The sequence below is a fragment of the Pleurodeles waltl genome, chromosome 1_2, assembly GCF_031143425.1.
Source record: "Pleurodeles waltl isolate 20211129_DDA chromosome 1_2, aPleWal1.hap1.20221129, whole genome shotgun sequence".
Lineage (NCBI taxonomy): Eukaryota > Metazoa > Chordata > Amphibia > Caudata > Salamandridae > Pleurodeles > Pleurodeles waltl.
In genome coordinates, this window is record NC_090437.1 from 1284728404 (window position 1) to 1284744579 (window position 16176).

At 48.5% G+C, this 16176-nt stretch overlaps 1 protein-coding gene across 1 annotated transcript in view; it reads right to left on the minus strand.

The window, feature by feature from the left end:
- The window catches only part of DNAAF9 (dynein axonemal assembly factor 9), a 597478-nt gene that overhangs the window by 159949 nt on the left and 421353 nt on the right, over positions 1-16176 (minus strand). The window contains exon 29 of the mRNA XM_069205040.1: positions 11871-11908. Within this exon, the coding sequence (XP_069061141.1) occupies positions 11871-11908 (38 nt within the window). The remainder of the gene's footprint in view (positions 1-11870; positions 11909-16176) is intronic.

Genomic DNA, 16176 nt, shown 5'->3' on the forward strand with positions numbered 1-16176 from the left:
GTAGTGTTAAGCATTTGTTGTACACACACAGGCAATAAATGAGGAACACACACTACTCCAGGCCAATAGGTTTTTATATTGAAAAATATATTTTCTTGGTTTATTTTAAGAACCATAGGTTCCAGATTTACAGTAAACACTTTAAATGTAAGGTACTTCACTTAGATACTTTAGGAACTTTGAATGAAAACAATATCATGTACAGTCTTTGTAAAAATGGCAATAAGCTATTTTCAAAGTGGAACAGCTCCTGGGGAGGTAAGTAAAGGTTAGATTAGGAGGTAAGTAAAACACTTACAAGTCTCATTCCTGGGGCAGCCCACCTTTGGGGGTTCACGGCAACCCCAAAGTTACCACACCAGCAGCTCAGGGACAGTCAGGTGCAGAGGTCAAAGAGGTGCCCAAAACACATAGGTGCCTTTGGAGAACAGGGGTGCTCCGGTTCCAGTCTGCCAGAAGGCAAGTACCTGCGTCCCTGGAGTGGGGGCGCGCAGACCAGCGGGGTTTGGAAGAGTACTGGCGGGGACACAAGTAGGCACACAATATACACCCTCAGCGACACAGGGGCGGCCGGGTGCAGTGTGCAAAGCAGGTATCGGGTTTTGTGTAGGTTTCAATGGAGGGACCCGGGGGTCACGCTAGCGGTGCAGGCAGGCACAGGGGGGCTTCTCGGGACAGCCACCACCTGGGGTAGGCAGAGGGTCGCCTGGGGGTCACTCCTGCGTGGAAGTTCGGTTCCTTCAGGTCCTGGGGGCTGCGGGTGCAGTGTTGGTTCCAGGCGTCGGGTCCCTTGTTACAGGCAGTCGCGGTCAGGGGGAGCCTCTGGATTCTCGCTGCAGGCGTCGCTGTGGGGACTCAGGGGGGTCATCTCTGGTTACTCACGGGCTTGCAGTCGCCGGGGAGTCCTCCCTGAGGTGTTGGTTCGCTGAATCTCGAGCTGGGGGCTCACGCTTCCGGCGGGAAACATGCAGTCTTTGGAAGTTGCTTCTTTGTTGCAAAGAAGTAGCTGGTTTTGAACAGGGCCGCTGTTCACAGGAGTTTCTTAGTCCTTTAGTCCAGGGAAGTCATGAGGTTTCAGAGGTCGCTGGTCCCCGTCGGATGCGTCGCTGGTGCAGGTTTTTTGAAGTTGGAGACAGGCTGGTAGGGCTGGGGCCAAAAGCAGTTGTCGTTTTCCTCATTCTCTGCAGGCTTGTAGGTCAGCAGTCCTGGTTTCTTCAGGTTGCAGGAATCTGATTTCCTGGGATGTGGGGAGCCCCTAAGTACTGAATTTAGGGGTGTGTTTAGGTCTGGGAGGGCAGTAGCCAATGGCTACTGTCCTTGAGGGTGGCTACACCCTCTTTGTGCCTCCTCCCTGTGGGGAGGGGGGCACATCCCTAATCCTATTGGGGGAATCCTCCAAACACAAGATGGAGGATTTCTAAAGGCAGGGGTCATCTCAGCTCGGGACACCTTAGGGGCTGTCGTGACTGGTGGGTGACTCCTCCTTGTTTTTTTCATTATCACCTCCAGCCTTGCCGCCAAAAGTGGGGGCAGTGGCTGGAGGGGCGGGTATCTTCACTAGCTCGGATGTCCTGGAACGCTGTAACAAAAGGGGTGAGCCTTTGAGGCTCACCGCCAGGTGTTACACTTCCTGCAGGGGGAGGTGAAAAGCACCTCCACCCAGTACAGGCTTTGTTCCTGGCCACAGAGTGACAAAGGCACTCTTCCCCATGTGGCCAGCAACAGGTCTAGTGTGTGGCAGGCTGGCAGGAACTGGTCAGCCTACACTAGAAGTCGGGTAGGTATTCAGGGAGCATCTCTAAGATGCCCTCTGGGTGTATGTTACAATAAACTGCACACTGGCATCAGTGTGCATTTATTGTGCTGAGAAGTTTGATACCAAACTTCCCAGTTTTCAATGTAGCCATTATGGAACTGTGGAGTTTGTGTTTGAGTCATTTTTTCCCCACCAGCACACACAAACTGTGAGGCAGTGCAGTGTGCATGTGCTGAGTGAGGGGTCCCTAGGGTGGCATAAAACATGCTGCAGCCCTTAGAGACCTCCCCTGGCATCAGGGCCATTGGTACCAGTTACAAGGGACTTACCTGAGTGCCAGGGTTGTGCCAATTGTGGAGACAAAGGTACAGTTTAGGGAAAGAACACTGGTGCTTGGGCCTGGTTAGCAGGGTCCCAGCACACTTTCAAATCATAACTTATCATCAGCAAAGGCAAAAGGTTCTGCTAAATAGAGACATTAAGATACTCGCCAGCATTCTGGCAGCCTGTCTGCGCAAAGTCATCCCATCCCTGATACGTCATCATCATCAGGTGGGATTTGTACTTCCCAGAACCATTTGCGCACCCTCGGTCACACTCTGTGGGAAGCCAGACATATACCGGAAGAGGCTCTCGCCCTGTCCCTGGATGCTGAGAAGGCTTTTGACTGGCGCAGTTTAACTGCAGGGGTTTCATATCGGACCCATTTCCAATCCAAAGAGGGACACGACAGGGATGACCTCTCTCACCGCTCCTGTTTTTGCTGGCAATGAAACCTCTTGCAGTGGCTATCCGTCAATTTCCACAGATCAAGGGTATGCCCCTGAAAGGGGGTACCTAAACAATTTACCTATATGCGGATGATGTGCTTCTTACTCTGACAGACCTGATGAGATCCCTACCATCTTTATTGCAGATCATCGATGACTTTGCATTACAATCCGGACACCGGGTGAATTGGAACAAGAGTGAAGCATTACCCCTTTTCGTTCACAATGACTGAAGCGGCCCTGTACGGTTATCGGTTTCGATGGACCCTGTCCTGCCACAAAGTACCTGGGAATACTTGTTAACCGGGGACAAGAACGTATGGTATCAGACAACCTGGATCCTCTTCTAGCACGCATGAGACTTGACTTTGCAAAATGGTCACAGCTAGGTCTCTCCATGTGGGGTAGGGTATAGGCTGTGAGAATGATCACACTCCTGCGCTTTCTCTACGTCCTAGGTATGATCCCCCTCCAAATCCCCCTCTCGACACTCAGACAAATAGACACAGAGTTGAGAGCCTTTGTGTGGGGCTCAACACGTCCCAAGCTGTCGGCGGCAAAACTTCTGGCACGACGATCTTGCGGGGGCCTAAGCCTCCCCTCCATACAGCATTGCTCCCTGGCTCTCCACCTATCACAACTGACATTTATGGTCCCCGGGCACCTGGAGCAACCGCAATGGGTGGCTACGGAGAGTCTCTTACTTTCCCACTCTGGCGGTCTAAACGGACTATACTGCATGGAACCAATCCAGCCAATCCAATGCTAGCGGCCATGCAGGTAGCTTAGCGCTGAGCGCACCGCCTATTTGGAATACACCTCTCCCTCCATACCCAAGCCCCCATTAGGGAGAATAACCGCTTTGAGATTCGGGGTACTACTCTTAATTGGCCACAGTGGAGCCAAGCGGGCAGTGATTCCCTCGCCCAGGTAGTAGATGGGGGATCCCCCCAGTGATTCGTCAACCTACGAGCAAAATATAACCTGCACCCGAGGCAGGAATGGCGCTACCTGCAACTTACACATTGTCTCCGGCAAATGTTGGGTGCAGCACTCTGGGACGTTAGAGCCTCTCCCGTGGTCACTTACTTGAAAACATGGGGTCGCCACAAAGGAGTCTTGGCAGGCCTCTACGACGTCCTAACACGTCACCTTTACTCACAACCCCTCCTCGAAACGCTACGTTACAAATGGCAGGTCCGCTTACAGACGGATTATTCAATGGAAGATGTGAAAGACATACTAGATGCCCTAGACTGAGGAACAAAGGAAGCTCGATTGAAATTCTGCCTCTTTAAGATATTACATGACTGGTACTGGACTCCTCTGAAATTACACAGAGCTGGACTTTTGCCGCATGCGACGAGCTGAAGATGTCCGGAGCCTCGATGTGACTTGCTCCATATTCTATATGACTGTCCCTCAGTTCTACCCCTGTGGAAAGTGGTGAGTTCCACCCTCCGGGACTCTATGCCACTCCAACAGCCATTTACTCCCTCAACCATTCTCCTGCATGACCTAGTCCCATTTCCCGCCCTCTCTCTCCCGCAACAATGATTGTTCCACGTGCTCTTGCGCCAGCAAAGATCTGTATCCTTAGGCACTGGAGATCCACAGCATCTCCAACGCCAGACGATAAGGTGTCGGCTATGGTAGGAATAGCTACCCACAAACGGGTTATCTACAATCTGCAAGACCTGACAGCCTTATTCACTCAGGTTCTTGGTCCCATTCCTGGCAGAGGCACTGTAACTCCTAGCCTTATTAACTCCCCCGCCCATTCCACCCCCCTGACTTGCGGTGGCGTCCTCTGTGTCTGTTTGCTTGTCGCCATCCCCCTCTTCTTTTCCTCCCCATATCCCCCCTCTTTCTCCCCCACTCGGTCTCTTCTTTCCTTCCCTTAGCTCTAGTCTCCCCACCCACCTTCAACTCCACTATTTATCCTCTGCCCCTCCCCCACAGATTTTCCTCTAGTCTTCTTACGGATAGCCTTTCCCTCCCCCCCACCACCCGCCCTTGCCAGCAGGGAGACTTGGCCCATTAACACATACTATTGATAACTACATCTCCCACGCTTTACTGGACATACTAAACGCAACCGGGTTGGGTCTAGTTGCTCCCAGCGGCCATGACGGAATACAGGATAACATATCTTAAGCAACAACTTGCAACAGTACACTGCTTGACTCACCATATCCCCCCCTGGCCTTGCACCCCCTTTTTTTTCCTCTTTCCTCCCGCTCTCTTTCTTTCTCTCTCCCCTGCCCCCGTCCTGCATGATGCTCCCCTCTCATAGCAATGGACATTTGTTTTTAAAGCGCGCTGTTCTCCTATGCCTGAGCACTGTGTTATAGCTATGGCCGTTGTGTAATGCCACTATGATAGCTTCTGATTTGTCCCTTAAGCTGTCCTATCTTATAATCTGTTTCTGTATGTATGGCTGTATTTCACTAATAAAGAATTGCAAAACAAAGAAAAAAAATATACTGTTTGGTAAACATGTCCATGGTTGCACTCACATAGAAGACTGACATGTCCAGAACAGGAACTCCACAAGCTGATATAGTGGATGCACCTTTGGCTCTGGTGAAATGTCCACATGCCCTCAGTGGGTTGTTTCTTGGCTAATGCATACCAGATCTTGATGCAGAGTGCAAGTCATCTGGAAATGGTCCATTTCTGCACTGCTTTCCTATTCTTCATTCCAGTGAATCCTACAAGAGGCTGATCATCCACTCAGTGTTCTTTGGTGCAATCAATATAGAATGACATTGCTGCCACCAATATAGAATGATAGTGTCCTTTTAGGGTCCATACGGTGGAGTCGCTCCTCCTCAGAGAGATGAGGCACAGCAAATATATTTTGGCCCACGTGGAAAGGTGTCACCACCTTCGAAAGGAAAGAGGCAAGGGTTTGAAGAACCAGTTAGTTTAGGAAGAAGCTGGTGCAGGAAGGGTGAACAGAAAGAGCCTGTAGCTCGCTGACCCTTCTCATGATTTGAAGGCCCACCAAGGATGCTGTCTTGATTGTCAGAAGTCGGAGAGGACAGCTATATATGGGTTCAAAGGGGAACACATCAAATAATTTAAAAATAAATTAAGATCCCACTGGGGCATAACAAAAGGTTTGGGAGGAAACATGCTGAAGACCTTTCAGAGAAGGTGTCACAGCGGGTGTCTTAAACAGGGAGGATTGGGTGTGCAACCGTTAAAAAGACAAGATGGCCGAAAAGTACCACTTAACAATGCCCAGAGCAAGGCCTTCCCGGGCTAAGGACAGAACAAACAGTAATTCAGTATGTTTCTCAGAGCACCAAGCCACAAACTAGCCCCAACACAAGGGATATACAATTTTTTGACGACGGATGCCTGGCTGTCCCAATGACCTCACAGACTTCAGGAGGAAGATCGAAGACTCAACTGTCGTTGCTCAATCTCCAAGCATGAAGGTTTGTAGAACCTTCATTGTTGCTGTGACAGGAGATTGTCCTGGAAGAGTAGCCTGATTGGAGGACAGATGCTCATGCCCTAGAGTTCTGAATACAATATTCGCCTCACACAATCCTGAGCTTCGAGGATTGACTTGGGCCTTGTCAGTTCTGATCTTTTTCAGAACTCGGGGGAGGAGAGGTATTGGCGGGAAGGTGTAGAGGACCCATGTATTCCAGACTAGTCGGAATGGGTCTCTGAGCAAGAGATGCTTTGGAAACTCCGACGTCCAGAAGTGCCGACATTGCGCATTCTTGGTAGTGGTGAACAGATCTAGTTAAGGTTCTCCCCAGTCCTGAAAGAGACTTTGAGCCACCTCCAGGTTCAGATGCCATTTGAGTTCCATGAAGCACTGATGGCTGAGTTTGTGTGCCCTAGCGCTTAAAGGTCCCGACAGTGGTTGCATGACCACGAAAATGTCCGGACATTCCAGCTTCATCCAGTGGCGCAGAGCCTTCTGGCAAAGGTGCCACGACCCCACTCTGCCCTCCTTGTTGCAGTAGCGCATGGAGGTCATGTTGTCTATGAACCTGGACCAGATTTGACAGGAAAGCTTTCAATGTCAAGCTCCAGAGACGGATTTGGAGCCAACTGTCTGCCAGAGTTTGAAGGACTCTGATCTCCACATGGCTGCCCCAGCCCAGAAACGATACATTGGTCACCTCTATCAACTCTGGGTAGGGAGGGGAGAGGGTTCTTCTGTTGACCAAATCACAGTTGGCACTCTATATAGTGCACTTAAATGAAGTACACTATGCAGAGAGACCAGTGGATCTCCAATTGGTATTGTAGAGGCAAAAGTAGATAGGGCGAATGCTGTATTTGTGGTAGTGTGAGTGAGCAGTTAGGCTTATCAGAGTGTAGTGCTTAGCATTTGTTGTACTCACAGAGGCAATAAATGAGACTCACACTGAAAGAATTAATCTGAGACCAATTTCGAAAAATAACATTTCTTTTTAAATAGGTATCAAACCCAAGAACTTAATAATCAAGTATGTAGACTTTTAAGTTTAAAGACTTTGCAGTTGCATAAACAGCAATTTTCAGAGTTCTCTCTATGTTATCCTATGGAGAAAAACAATGTTCAGCAAACACAGGGTTAACAACGACTTACAAAGCCAATCTCGGGGAGTTAAGGTAAGTACTGGGCACTGATCAGAGCCACACATGCTCAGGTCACTCCGGGCAGCTCTGGGGCAGCCGGGTACGGGGGTGCAGTAAGGCGTCGGGTGCCCAATGGTTGCCTATGGGAGTTTAGTCCTCATGAAGACAGGCTGCAGGCTAGGAAGCCAGTCAGGGACAACAGACAGGTAGGTAGTAGACTTATGGTGCTCTGGGATGTAGGTGCACCTTTGGTCCTCTTCTCCTGTGCCCACAGGCGACGGATGCAGGGGTTTTCTTAGGCATCTTTTTTTTCCACATCTGGAGCACTCGCAGTCAGGGGGTCCTGTATCTTGAGGCTGCAGGCATCATGGGGGAGTCCAGCAGGGGTGGACCCAGGATGGACTTGAGCTTCTAGGAGCAGGGGACATCGTTGGCACCGATGATCCACCTCTGCTGAGGTCAGGGCTCACGGGTGCAGTGGTTGCTGTAGCTCTCAAAGTTTCTCTCTCCTCAAGCCTGTGGGAGAGGGGGCCTGCGTGCAGAAGCTGCAGGAGTCTTGGAGGAGTCCAAGATGGATGAGGCCACACTGGACTCGGTCTCTGGGCAGCTGGGGACCGGCATTGGCACCATTGGTTGGCTTCACCTTGGGTCGTGGACGTCGGAACTGTAAAAATTCATAACTCAAAAAGTACTCACCTAATTTTGCTGATCTTGGTACCAAAAGTTATATAAAAGTATGTTATATTTATAAATTGGTTACGGATACTGTATGAGTGTGTGCCTTAAATGCTTAGCACTACCCTTTTAAATACCTAATTGCTTGAGCACACTACCCAAAACAGAGCATTTGGGATGTCACTTTTTCCTCTGTGATACCTCTGGAGATTGCTTGGACTCTCTGCAGTGTCCCTTATTTTTTAACTATATAAAGAGCTAGCTTCCTACAGTGACCATGTCAAAAGACGCACTTTACTGCAGCTGACAAAGGACTACTTCTCCCTGCTGGATCAGGATGCTGAAAGGAGCCATCAAGAGGGGGTTGGCATCAGACATAGGTAATAGTTGCCATTCCTGTTACTTTCTGGTGCCAAAGAAAGACAGAGGCCTCTGCCCTATCCTAGATCTACACCCTGTCCATCCCTTTCTGAGGAAGAAGAATTTGAAGATGCTAACACTTGCCCAGGTCCTGTCTGCCTTAGACCCTGGAGACTGGATAGCAGCTTTGGACCTGCAGGATGCTTATTTCCACATATTCATCTTCCAGGCCCATCAACGTAACTTACAGTTCACGGTGAGCAGAGAGGAGTTTGCTTTTCTCCCCTTTGGTCTCAGCAGTGCCCCGCAGTGCCTACCAAGGTGATGGCGGTGGTTGCAGGACACCTGGTGAGGTTGGGGGTCCCAGTCTTCTCCCTACCTCAACAACTAGCTGTTCAAGGTGAGCTCGCCCCAGGCAGTCATATCCCACCTCCAGACTACGATGGACCACCTGCATTCACTGGAGTTCACTATCAACATGCTGAAGTCGCACCTGACTCTTTCTCGGACACTCCCTTTCATCAGAACCATTCTGGACTCTGTGCAGTTCTGTGCATATCCTCCGGAGCAGAGTCCAGGATATTCAGGCTATGATCCTGATGTTTCAACCTCAGTCATGTATTTTGGTGAGACTGATTCTTAAGATTGCTGAGTCTAATGGCCTCCTGCATCCTACTTTTGAAGCACGCTTGATGGCATATCTGGGCTCAGCAGAGGGGTCTGAAGTTTCAGCGGGCGTAGTATTAGGGGAATCTGTCCGACCTGGTCTGATTTCACTGGAATCTGCGAAAGATCTGCAGTAGTGGATAACTAAAGGAAGTTGGCTACCTATGTAGTGTACCAATGTAGGGGTACACTATGCAGGGAGCACAGATGACCCTCATTGGTTAATAGAGGTTAAAGTAATAACCCTAAATACTCTATTTTGGGGTAGTGTGGGCAAGCAGTTAAGGCTTATCAGAGGATAGTGCTAATTTGTTGCACACAGTCGATAAACAAGACACACATTCAAGAAGAAACTCAAGACCAATCTTCAAAATAAGGTAAGTACTGTTGCAGAGTTAGTGTTCACAGTGGGGTAAGTAAAATACACCGACACACTTTTACATGGTAATGACTTTCAATTAGTAAAGCACATGCAATACATATGGGTATTTGCAGAAGTATTTTGGAGGTCCACTTTAGGTCATAGGGCAAGGTCACAAGAAGCACCAGCAGTTCAGTTTTATCTGCCCTGGGAAGTTCAGGTTAGGGGTGCTGAACGAGTGGGGTGCCTTGCGCACGGCACGGTTTGCGAAAAGTGGGGCCACCTGGCAACAGGCTGCAGAGGGGGACAAGTCACGGAGCTCCCAACTGGGGGCTCAGATCATGAGGGTCCCAGAAGCAAGGGGGCACAGTCGACGGTCTTGGACCTGGCTCTGGTGCATAGGGTTTTGGTCAGCTGGTCCTGTGCTTTAAAATCAGCTGTGTCCTGTTACTTGGTTAGGCCTGCAGAGGGGGAAGAAAAAAAAGACAGTTGGGCCACTCTTGTGGGCAGCCTCATTGATTTCACTGTCCCTCGAGTGCAGGCTGTCGTTTTGCAGTGGTGCAGCTTCGCTCAAACAATAACAAGCCTTGGTGCTTGCAACTGCTCCAGTTCTCTGAGTATTGGTGCAGGATGACTCTTGGTGGCCTTGGCATCTCCAAACTGCGTGGGGAGATAGGTCTGTCCTCTTGAAGCAGTGACCTCTTCCTGGGTGGCTGCTGCATCAGTGGACCCAGTGGTCAGCAGATCAGTGGACCAGACTTTGCGGTTGGTGCCTGCAGGGAAGTGAAGTGGCTCCTCCACTCCAAGGGAGATGCTGGCTGGTTTACGAAGTGCTGGCAGACATCCGACGTTGTGGGGAGATGCACAGCTGCAGCACGAGTCAGGTTCGGGAGATTGTTGGGCCAGCAGCAGGAAGGCAGGGTTTGGCACCAAAAGTCCAACCTGGTCCTCACAGTTCTCGCATTGGTCGGCTCTTTGTCCTCCTTCAGGCAGGCAAATCTAAAATCCTAGTGTCAGGGGCCCACCTAAATACTGAATTTAGGGGCGTTAAGGGGAGTGTAGACTAGTAGCCAATGGGCTACTTACCCCTGGGGTGACTACCCCTCCCATGTCACTAGCCTGGTAGCGCAGCACACCTACTTGCATATCTAATTTCCTGCTTCCCCTTGTGCCAAATGGGCCTCAGGGCAAGGGGTGGCATCTCCTAGTTCTGGGGGAAGCCAGAATTGCTTGTGGCCCTTGGTATGCAGATTCACTAGCTATCCTGCTGGAGGAGTTCATTAAACCCTTCCTCCGGAGCAGTCATTGTTTCTGGCCTCAGAGTGCGGGCTCTCACTTCTAGGGGGTCAGAAACTCATCTGTGGTGGCAGGCTGGTCGATAGGTTTTCACGGGGCACCTCTAAAGAATGGATTTATTAAGACGGGGTGTTTGATACCAAACACCCTAGATTTCAGTGAAGCCACTAGGTAGCTGGGTAACTCGTATTGACTAGTGCCCAGTACATACCTTAAGATGGCTTCCCTGTTCACTTGCAATACCTAGTAATTGAACTAGACATCACAGGGGTACATCTACTTATGCAGATATGGCCTCACATCAAATATAATGCACCCTGCGATGGGCTCTAAGGCCTGCTGTAGGAGTGACTTACATATATTAGATGCAGTGACTTGGGCATGGCACACAATGCATGTTCCATGTCGTCTTTTCTATCATGTTTTGCACCATGACACACAATCAGCAATGGCCGGCTACATGCGATTTGAAGGTGGTCCATTAAAGTGACGTAATACATTCTGCAGTCCTTAGGGACCCTCTCTAGTACCCAGCCCCTAGATACCAGGTGTACAATTTACTTGGGAATTACAGAGGTGCCCAGGTTTGTGCCAATTGTACACAATCAGACCTTTGTTTTAGGGAAAGAGCACCGACACTGGTGACCTGGTTAGCAGGCAAACTGGGAAGAATATACCCAAGAGATTTGACAAAATGATGAAAAAAGCAGTCAGAAAATGACCTTGGTAGCTCTTTCAGCTATGGGCTGTTGGCAAGGAAAGAAAGGAACTGAAGTCAGCACGCTGCAGTGGCACATACATAAGCGTCACATATGGCGTGGGAGATGTCAACCCAAGCTATTCTACACCATCTTCCAGAGTGCAGAAGTACTGCTAAAGATTTTCCAGATACAGTCTAGGGGCCTGGGGAATATTCTAAGGTAAGGAATGTGCAGCTAGAAGTCTTGATCATAATGGTAACTTGTTTAATATGTTCCTCTAGGCATCTTGGGTTCTGGTGACACTCCCAAAATACTCCGCTTTCAGGCTTGTGATTTTCGATGTCAATAAAACCCTTAAAATAATGACAGTATCCACTGAAAGACGGTTTTAGAAGAGGAAATCTGTTATATACAAATCTAATTGACACAAGTAGCATTAGCATACCTCTCAGTATCTTTGGTACTTGAAGTGATCATGCTAGTTAGTATTTGATACAGTCCCAATCAAACACCAAGCGAACGTTAAAAGTATGAAAAATGTATGCAGAAAACAATATAGGAACAAATTATATTCCCACTTGACATTGTTCATGAGAGGTATTTTTAATTCACTTTTAATACAAAGAGGGAATAGACTTCTTTAATGGTTTTCTAACCAATACGCAGAAAACAATGCACAATATTGGACCCACCTTGTGAACACTGGTCCAGGAATTTTGGAAAAAGAAACCTAAAAGAAAAGAAAATACAATCATCAATAGGTTGCATTCCTCAAACTAATCGATATGTACAACTTTAAACATGTCTACTGAAAACAATCCAATATACTACTTGCTAAATACTTACTAATTTCAATACTGCTCCACCTTATTCATTTAGGTGTTTTGTAAGTGGCCAAGTGTTGCCTTACAGGTACTTCACGACATATGCATATACCGTCTATCAAAATCCAGTTTGACGGAAGAGAGACCATGTACTTGCCTTTCTTCTGTAGCTAATGTAGGTAACTGGTTCAGTCAAATGACTGATTGAACAGTTCTAATTTGAGGGTGTTCATAAATATGTACTTAGTGTAGCTCTGCCTCCAGATATGGCAAGATGTCTCATCATTAGGTATCTTGGACTCTAAGTAAAAAACTGGTGTGCATCTGCCATTTGAGAGATCATTGGAGCATTAGGTGAGAGAATCATCAGAGATTCTTTGTGATATTCCAAAATAGAGCTAGTGTTTGAGGGCATACAGAACCTTTGTTGTAGGTTTTAATAGGGTAGGGCCATAATGCACAGTATCTTTCACTTGAGGATCGACTCTACAGAAAGTGTGTGGAGAGCTTGTAATAATGTGTTACATGGATATGGTTCTGTATGTCAAAACATTTTCAATTCAAAATAATTCCAAAGTTCTTGATGAACAAGATACTTATCTATGTAATGCTCTTTCTGGTAGATACTCTTATCTAGCCATAGGTTCCTCACCCTGTGAATACCCTGATGCACCAGACTAGATCTGGAGATGTTTCACAACAACTCCCTTGTGCATCAGTAGGTGGTATTGTGAGGATCCGCGTCTACCCGTCCCGTCAATGACACTGGAGCTACATACACCAACCACCTGCACATGTTGATGTCAGTATCTGTAAGGAAATGGCTCCCTGTTGCAGTTACCCCCCACATTTTGCCTGCCACTGATGCTGACTTGACTGATAAGTGTGCTGGGACCCTGCTAACCAGGCCCCAGCACCAGTGTTCTTTCACCTAAAATGTACCATTGTTTCCATAATTGGCACACCCCTGGCACACAGATAAGTCCCTTGTAAAAGGTACCAGTGGTACCAAGGGCCCTGTGACCAGGAAAGGTCCCTAAGGGCTGCAGCATATGTTGTGCCACCCTAAGGGACCCCTCACCTAACACATGCACACTGCCATTGCAGATTGTGTGTGTTGGTGGGGAGAAAAAGGCAAAGTCGACATGGCATCCCCCTAAGGATGCCATTCACACAAAATGCTGCCTGTGGCATAGGTAAGTCACCCCTCTAGCAGGCCTTACAGCCCTAAGGCAGGGTGCACTATACCACAGGTGAGGGCATAGCTGCATGAGCAATATGCCCCTACAGTGTCTAAGTCTATTCTTAGACATTGCAAGTACAGTGTGGCCATATTAAGTATATGGTCTGGGAGTTTGTCAAAATCGAACTCCACAGCTCCATAATGGCTACACTGAATACTGGGAAGTTTGGTATCAAACGTCTCAGAATAATAAACCCACACTGATGCCAGTGTTGGATTTATTACAAAAATGCACACAGAGGGCATCTTAGAGATGCCCCCTGTATTTTACCCACTCCTTCAGTGCAGGACTGACTGGTCTGTGCCAGCCTGCTGTTGAGAGACGAATTTCTGACCCCCTGGAGTGAGAGCCTTTGTGCTCTCTGAGGCCAGAAACAAAGCCTGCACTGGGTGGAGATGCTTAACACCTCCCCCCCTGCAGGAACTGTAATACCTAGCAGTGAGCCTCAAAGGCTCAAGCTTCGTGTTACAATGCCCCAGGGCACTCCAGCTAGCGGAGATGCCCACCCCCTGGACACAGCCCCCACATTTGGCGGCAAGTCCAGGGGTGATAATGAGAAAACCAGGGAGGATTCACCCACCAGTCAGGACAGCCCCTAAGGTGTCCTGAGCTGAGGTGATCCCTGCCTTTAGAAATCCTCCATCTTGGTTTTGGAGGAGGAAGCACAAAGAGGGCGTAGCCACCCTCAAGGACAGTAGCCATGGGCTACTGCCCTCCCAGACCTAAACACACCCCTAAATTCAGTATTTAGGGGCACCCCAGATCCCAGGAAATCAGATTCCTGCAACCTGAAGAAAGAAGAAGGACTGCTGACCTACAAGTCTGCAGAGAAGGAGGAAGACGACAACTGATTTGGCCCCAGCCCTACTGGCCTGTCTCCAACTTCGAAAACCTGCTCCAGCGACGCATCCGACAGGGACCAGCGACCTCTGAAGCCACAGAGGACTGCAGGACCAAGAAACTCCTGTGAACAGCTGCCCTGTTCAAAACCAGCTACTTCTTTGCAACAAAGAAGCAACTTCCAAGGACTTCACATTTCCCGCCAGAAGCGTGAGACTATACACTCTGCACCAGACGCCCCCCGGCTCAACCTGCAGAAAACCAACACCTCAGCGACGCCTGCAGAGAGAATCCAGAGGCTCCCCCTGACTGCGACTGCCTGTAACAAGGGACCCGACGCCTGGAACCAACACTGCACCCGCAGCCCCCAGGACCTGAAGGAACCGAACTTCAACACAGGAGTGACCCCCAGGCGACCCTCTTCCTACCCCAGGTGATGGCTGTCCTGAGAAGCCCCCCCCCCTCCCCGTACCTGCCTGCCCCGCTAGAGTGACCCCCGGGTCCCTCCATTGTTTCCTACCTGAAACCCGACACCTGCTTTGCACACTGCACCCGGCCGCCCCTGTGCTGCTGAGGGTGTGTTTTGTGTGCCTACTTATGTCCTCCCCCAGTTCCCTACAAAAAACCCTGGTCTGCCCCCCCGAGGACGCAGGTACTTACCTGCTGGCAGACTGAAACCGGAGCACCCCTGTTCTCAGAAGGCCAGCATATTATAAGTGTAGATACATAACAATATATCAGATCTTAAAAAGAGACGTTTGGGATTTTTCTGTATTCCGAGTGCATGCATGCATTTCATGACAAGGGAAGTTCATTATTTCCAAACTGTTTGAATTACAATATCATAAGTGATAGTTGTTTCACAAAGCCGGCAAAAGTCTTATCCCAGTTCATCTTTGCACTGTGTACCACTGCACCACATATGTCCCATTTCTTTGAGTAACTGTTGATCCTGCTGAGCTACAAGAATAAGTTACTTACCATCAGTAACATTCTTACAGCTGGATAAGCATCGACACACATATTCCTCAAGTTTTGAACCCTCCATGGCACCAGACTAGATCCAGAAAAGCCTTCATAGCTCCTAAATGCTGGTAGGTTTTACTATATACCTGCACTACTCCAATTACTTCAGGCTTGAAGATTGACAACACAGAGACAACTAAAGGCACCATCCCTGCATACTGACAGTTTTCCATGCACTCAGATGAAGAAATGTGACTGAAAAGATGGAAATGATAACTGGCAGTGTGTCAATCCTCTGTCGCGGATCCCCTAATCCAAATGTTCATTCCAGTGCGCAGAGCTCTAATTTGAGGCCTTTTTAGATGGAAAGAAGCCCATTCCACAGAACAGGGAGGCGGGTGAGTAACCTGCTGGCAGATGTAATAGTCACCCTAAAGAGCATTACTAACAGTAAGTTACATAGTGCCTGATTTAGAACTCGATGGATGGGTTACTCCGTCATAGCAGTGACAGATATCTAGTCTGCCGAAATCTAACTAAATTACATATAAGCTAATAGGATTTAGATTTTGGTGGACGAGATATCCGTCACCGTTGTGATGGAGTAACCTGTCCTATGCATTCTACATCAGGCCCTTACATAGTACTACTTGAATACTTCAACTTGCAGATTCCCCACCTTCTGAATCAGTATCAAAGCAGTTCCTCCCACCCCAAAAACAGGAGGTGGGTTTGAAGAGTGGATTTACAACAGGAAATCTTGGAGGTCTGTAGGAAAGTGCCCTCTTTCTTGACATGGTTACTCCCATTTTCTGCCTATTGTCAGTAGGTTTGACTAGGTTTACTGGGCTCCTGCTAACCAGGACCCCAGTAACTTTGCTCTCTCCACTAAATCGTACCGGTTACTTCCCACAATTGGCATACTGGTCCCCCCCATGTAAGTCCCCTAGTATATGGTACCTAGGTACTCATTCAAACACAGGCAATGAAGAAGATGCAGTAAGGTTTCAATTTGTTTTATTTAACAGAACTGCAATCTACGATAAGTTGCATGTGCTGCGATGATTAAGATAATAAATAATGCAAGAAACAGAATGGTAGAGACAAGAGTCATTAATACAAAG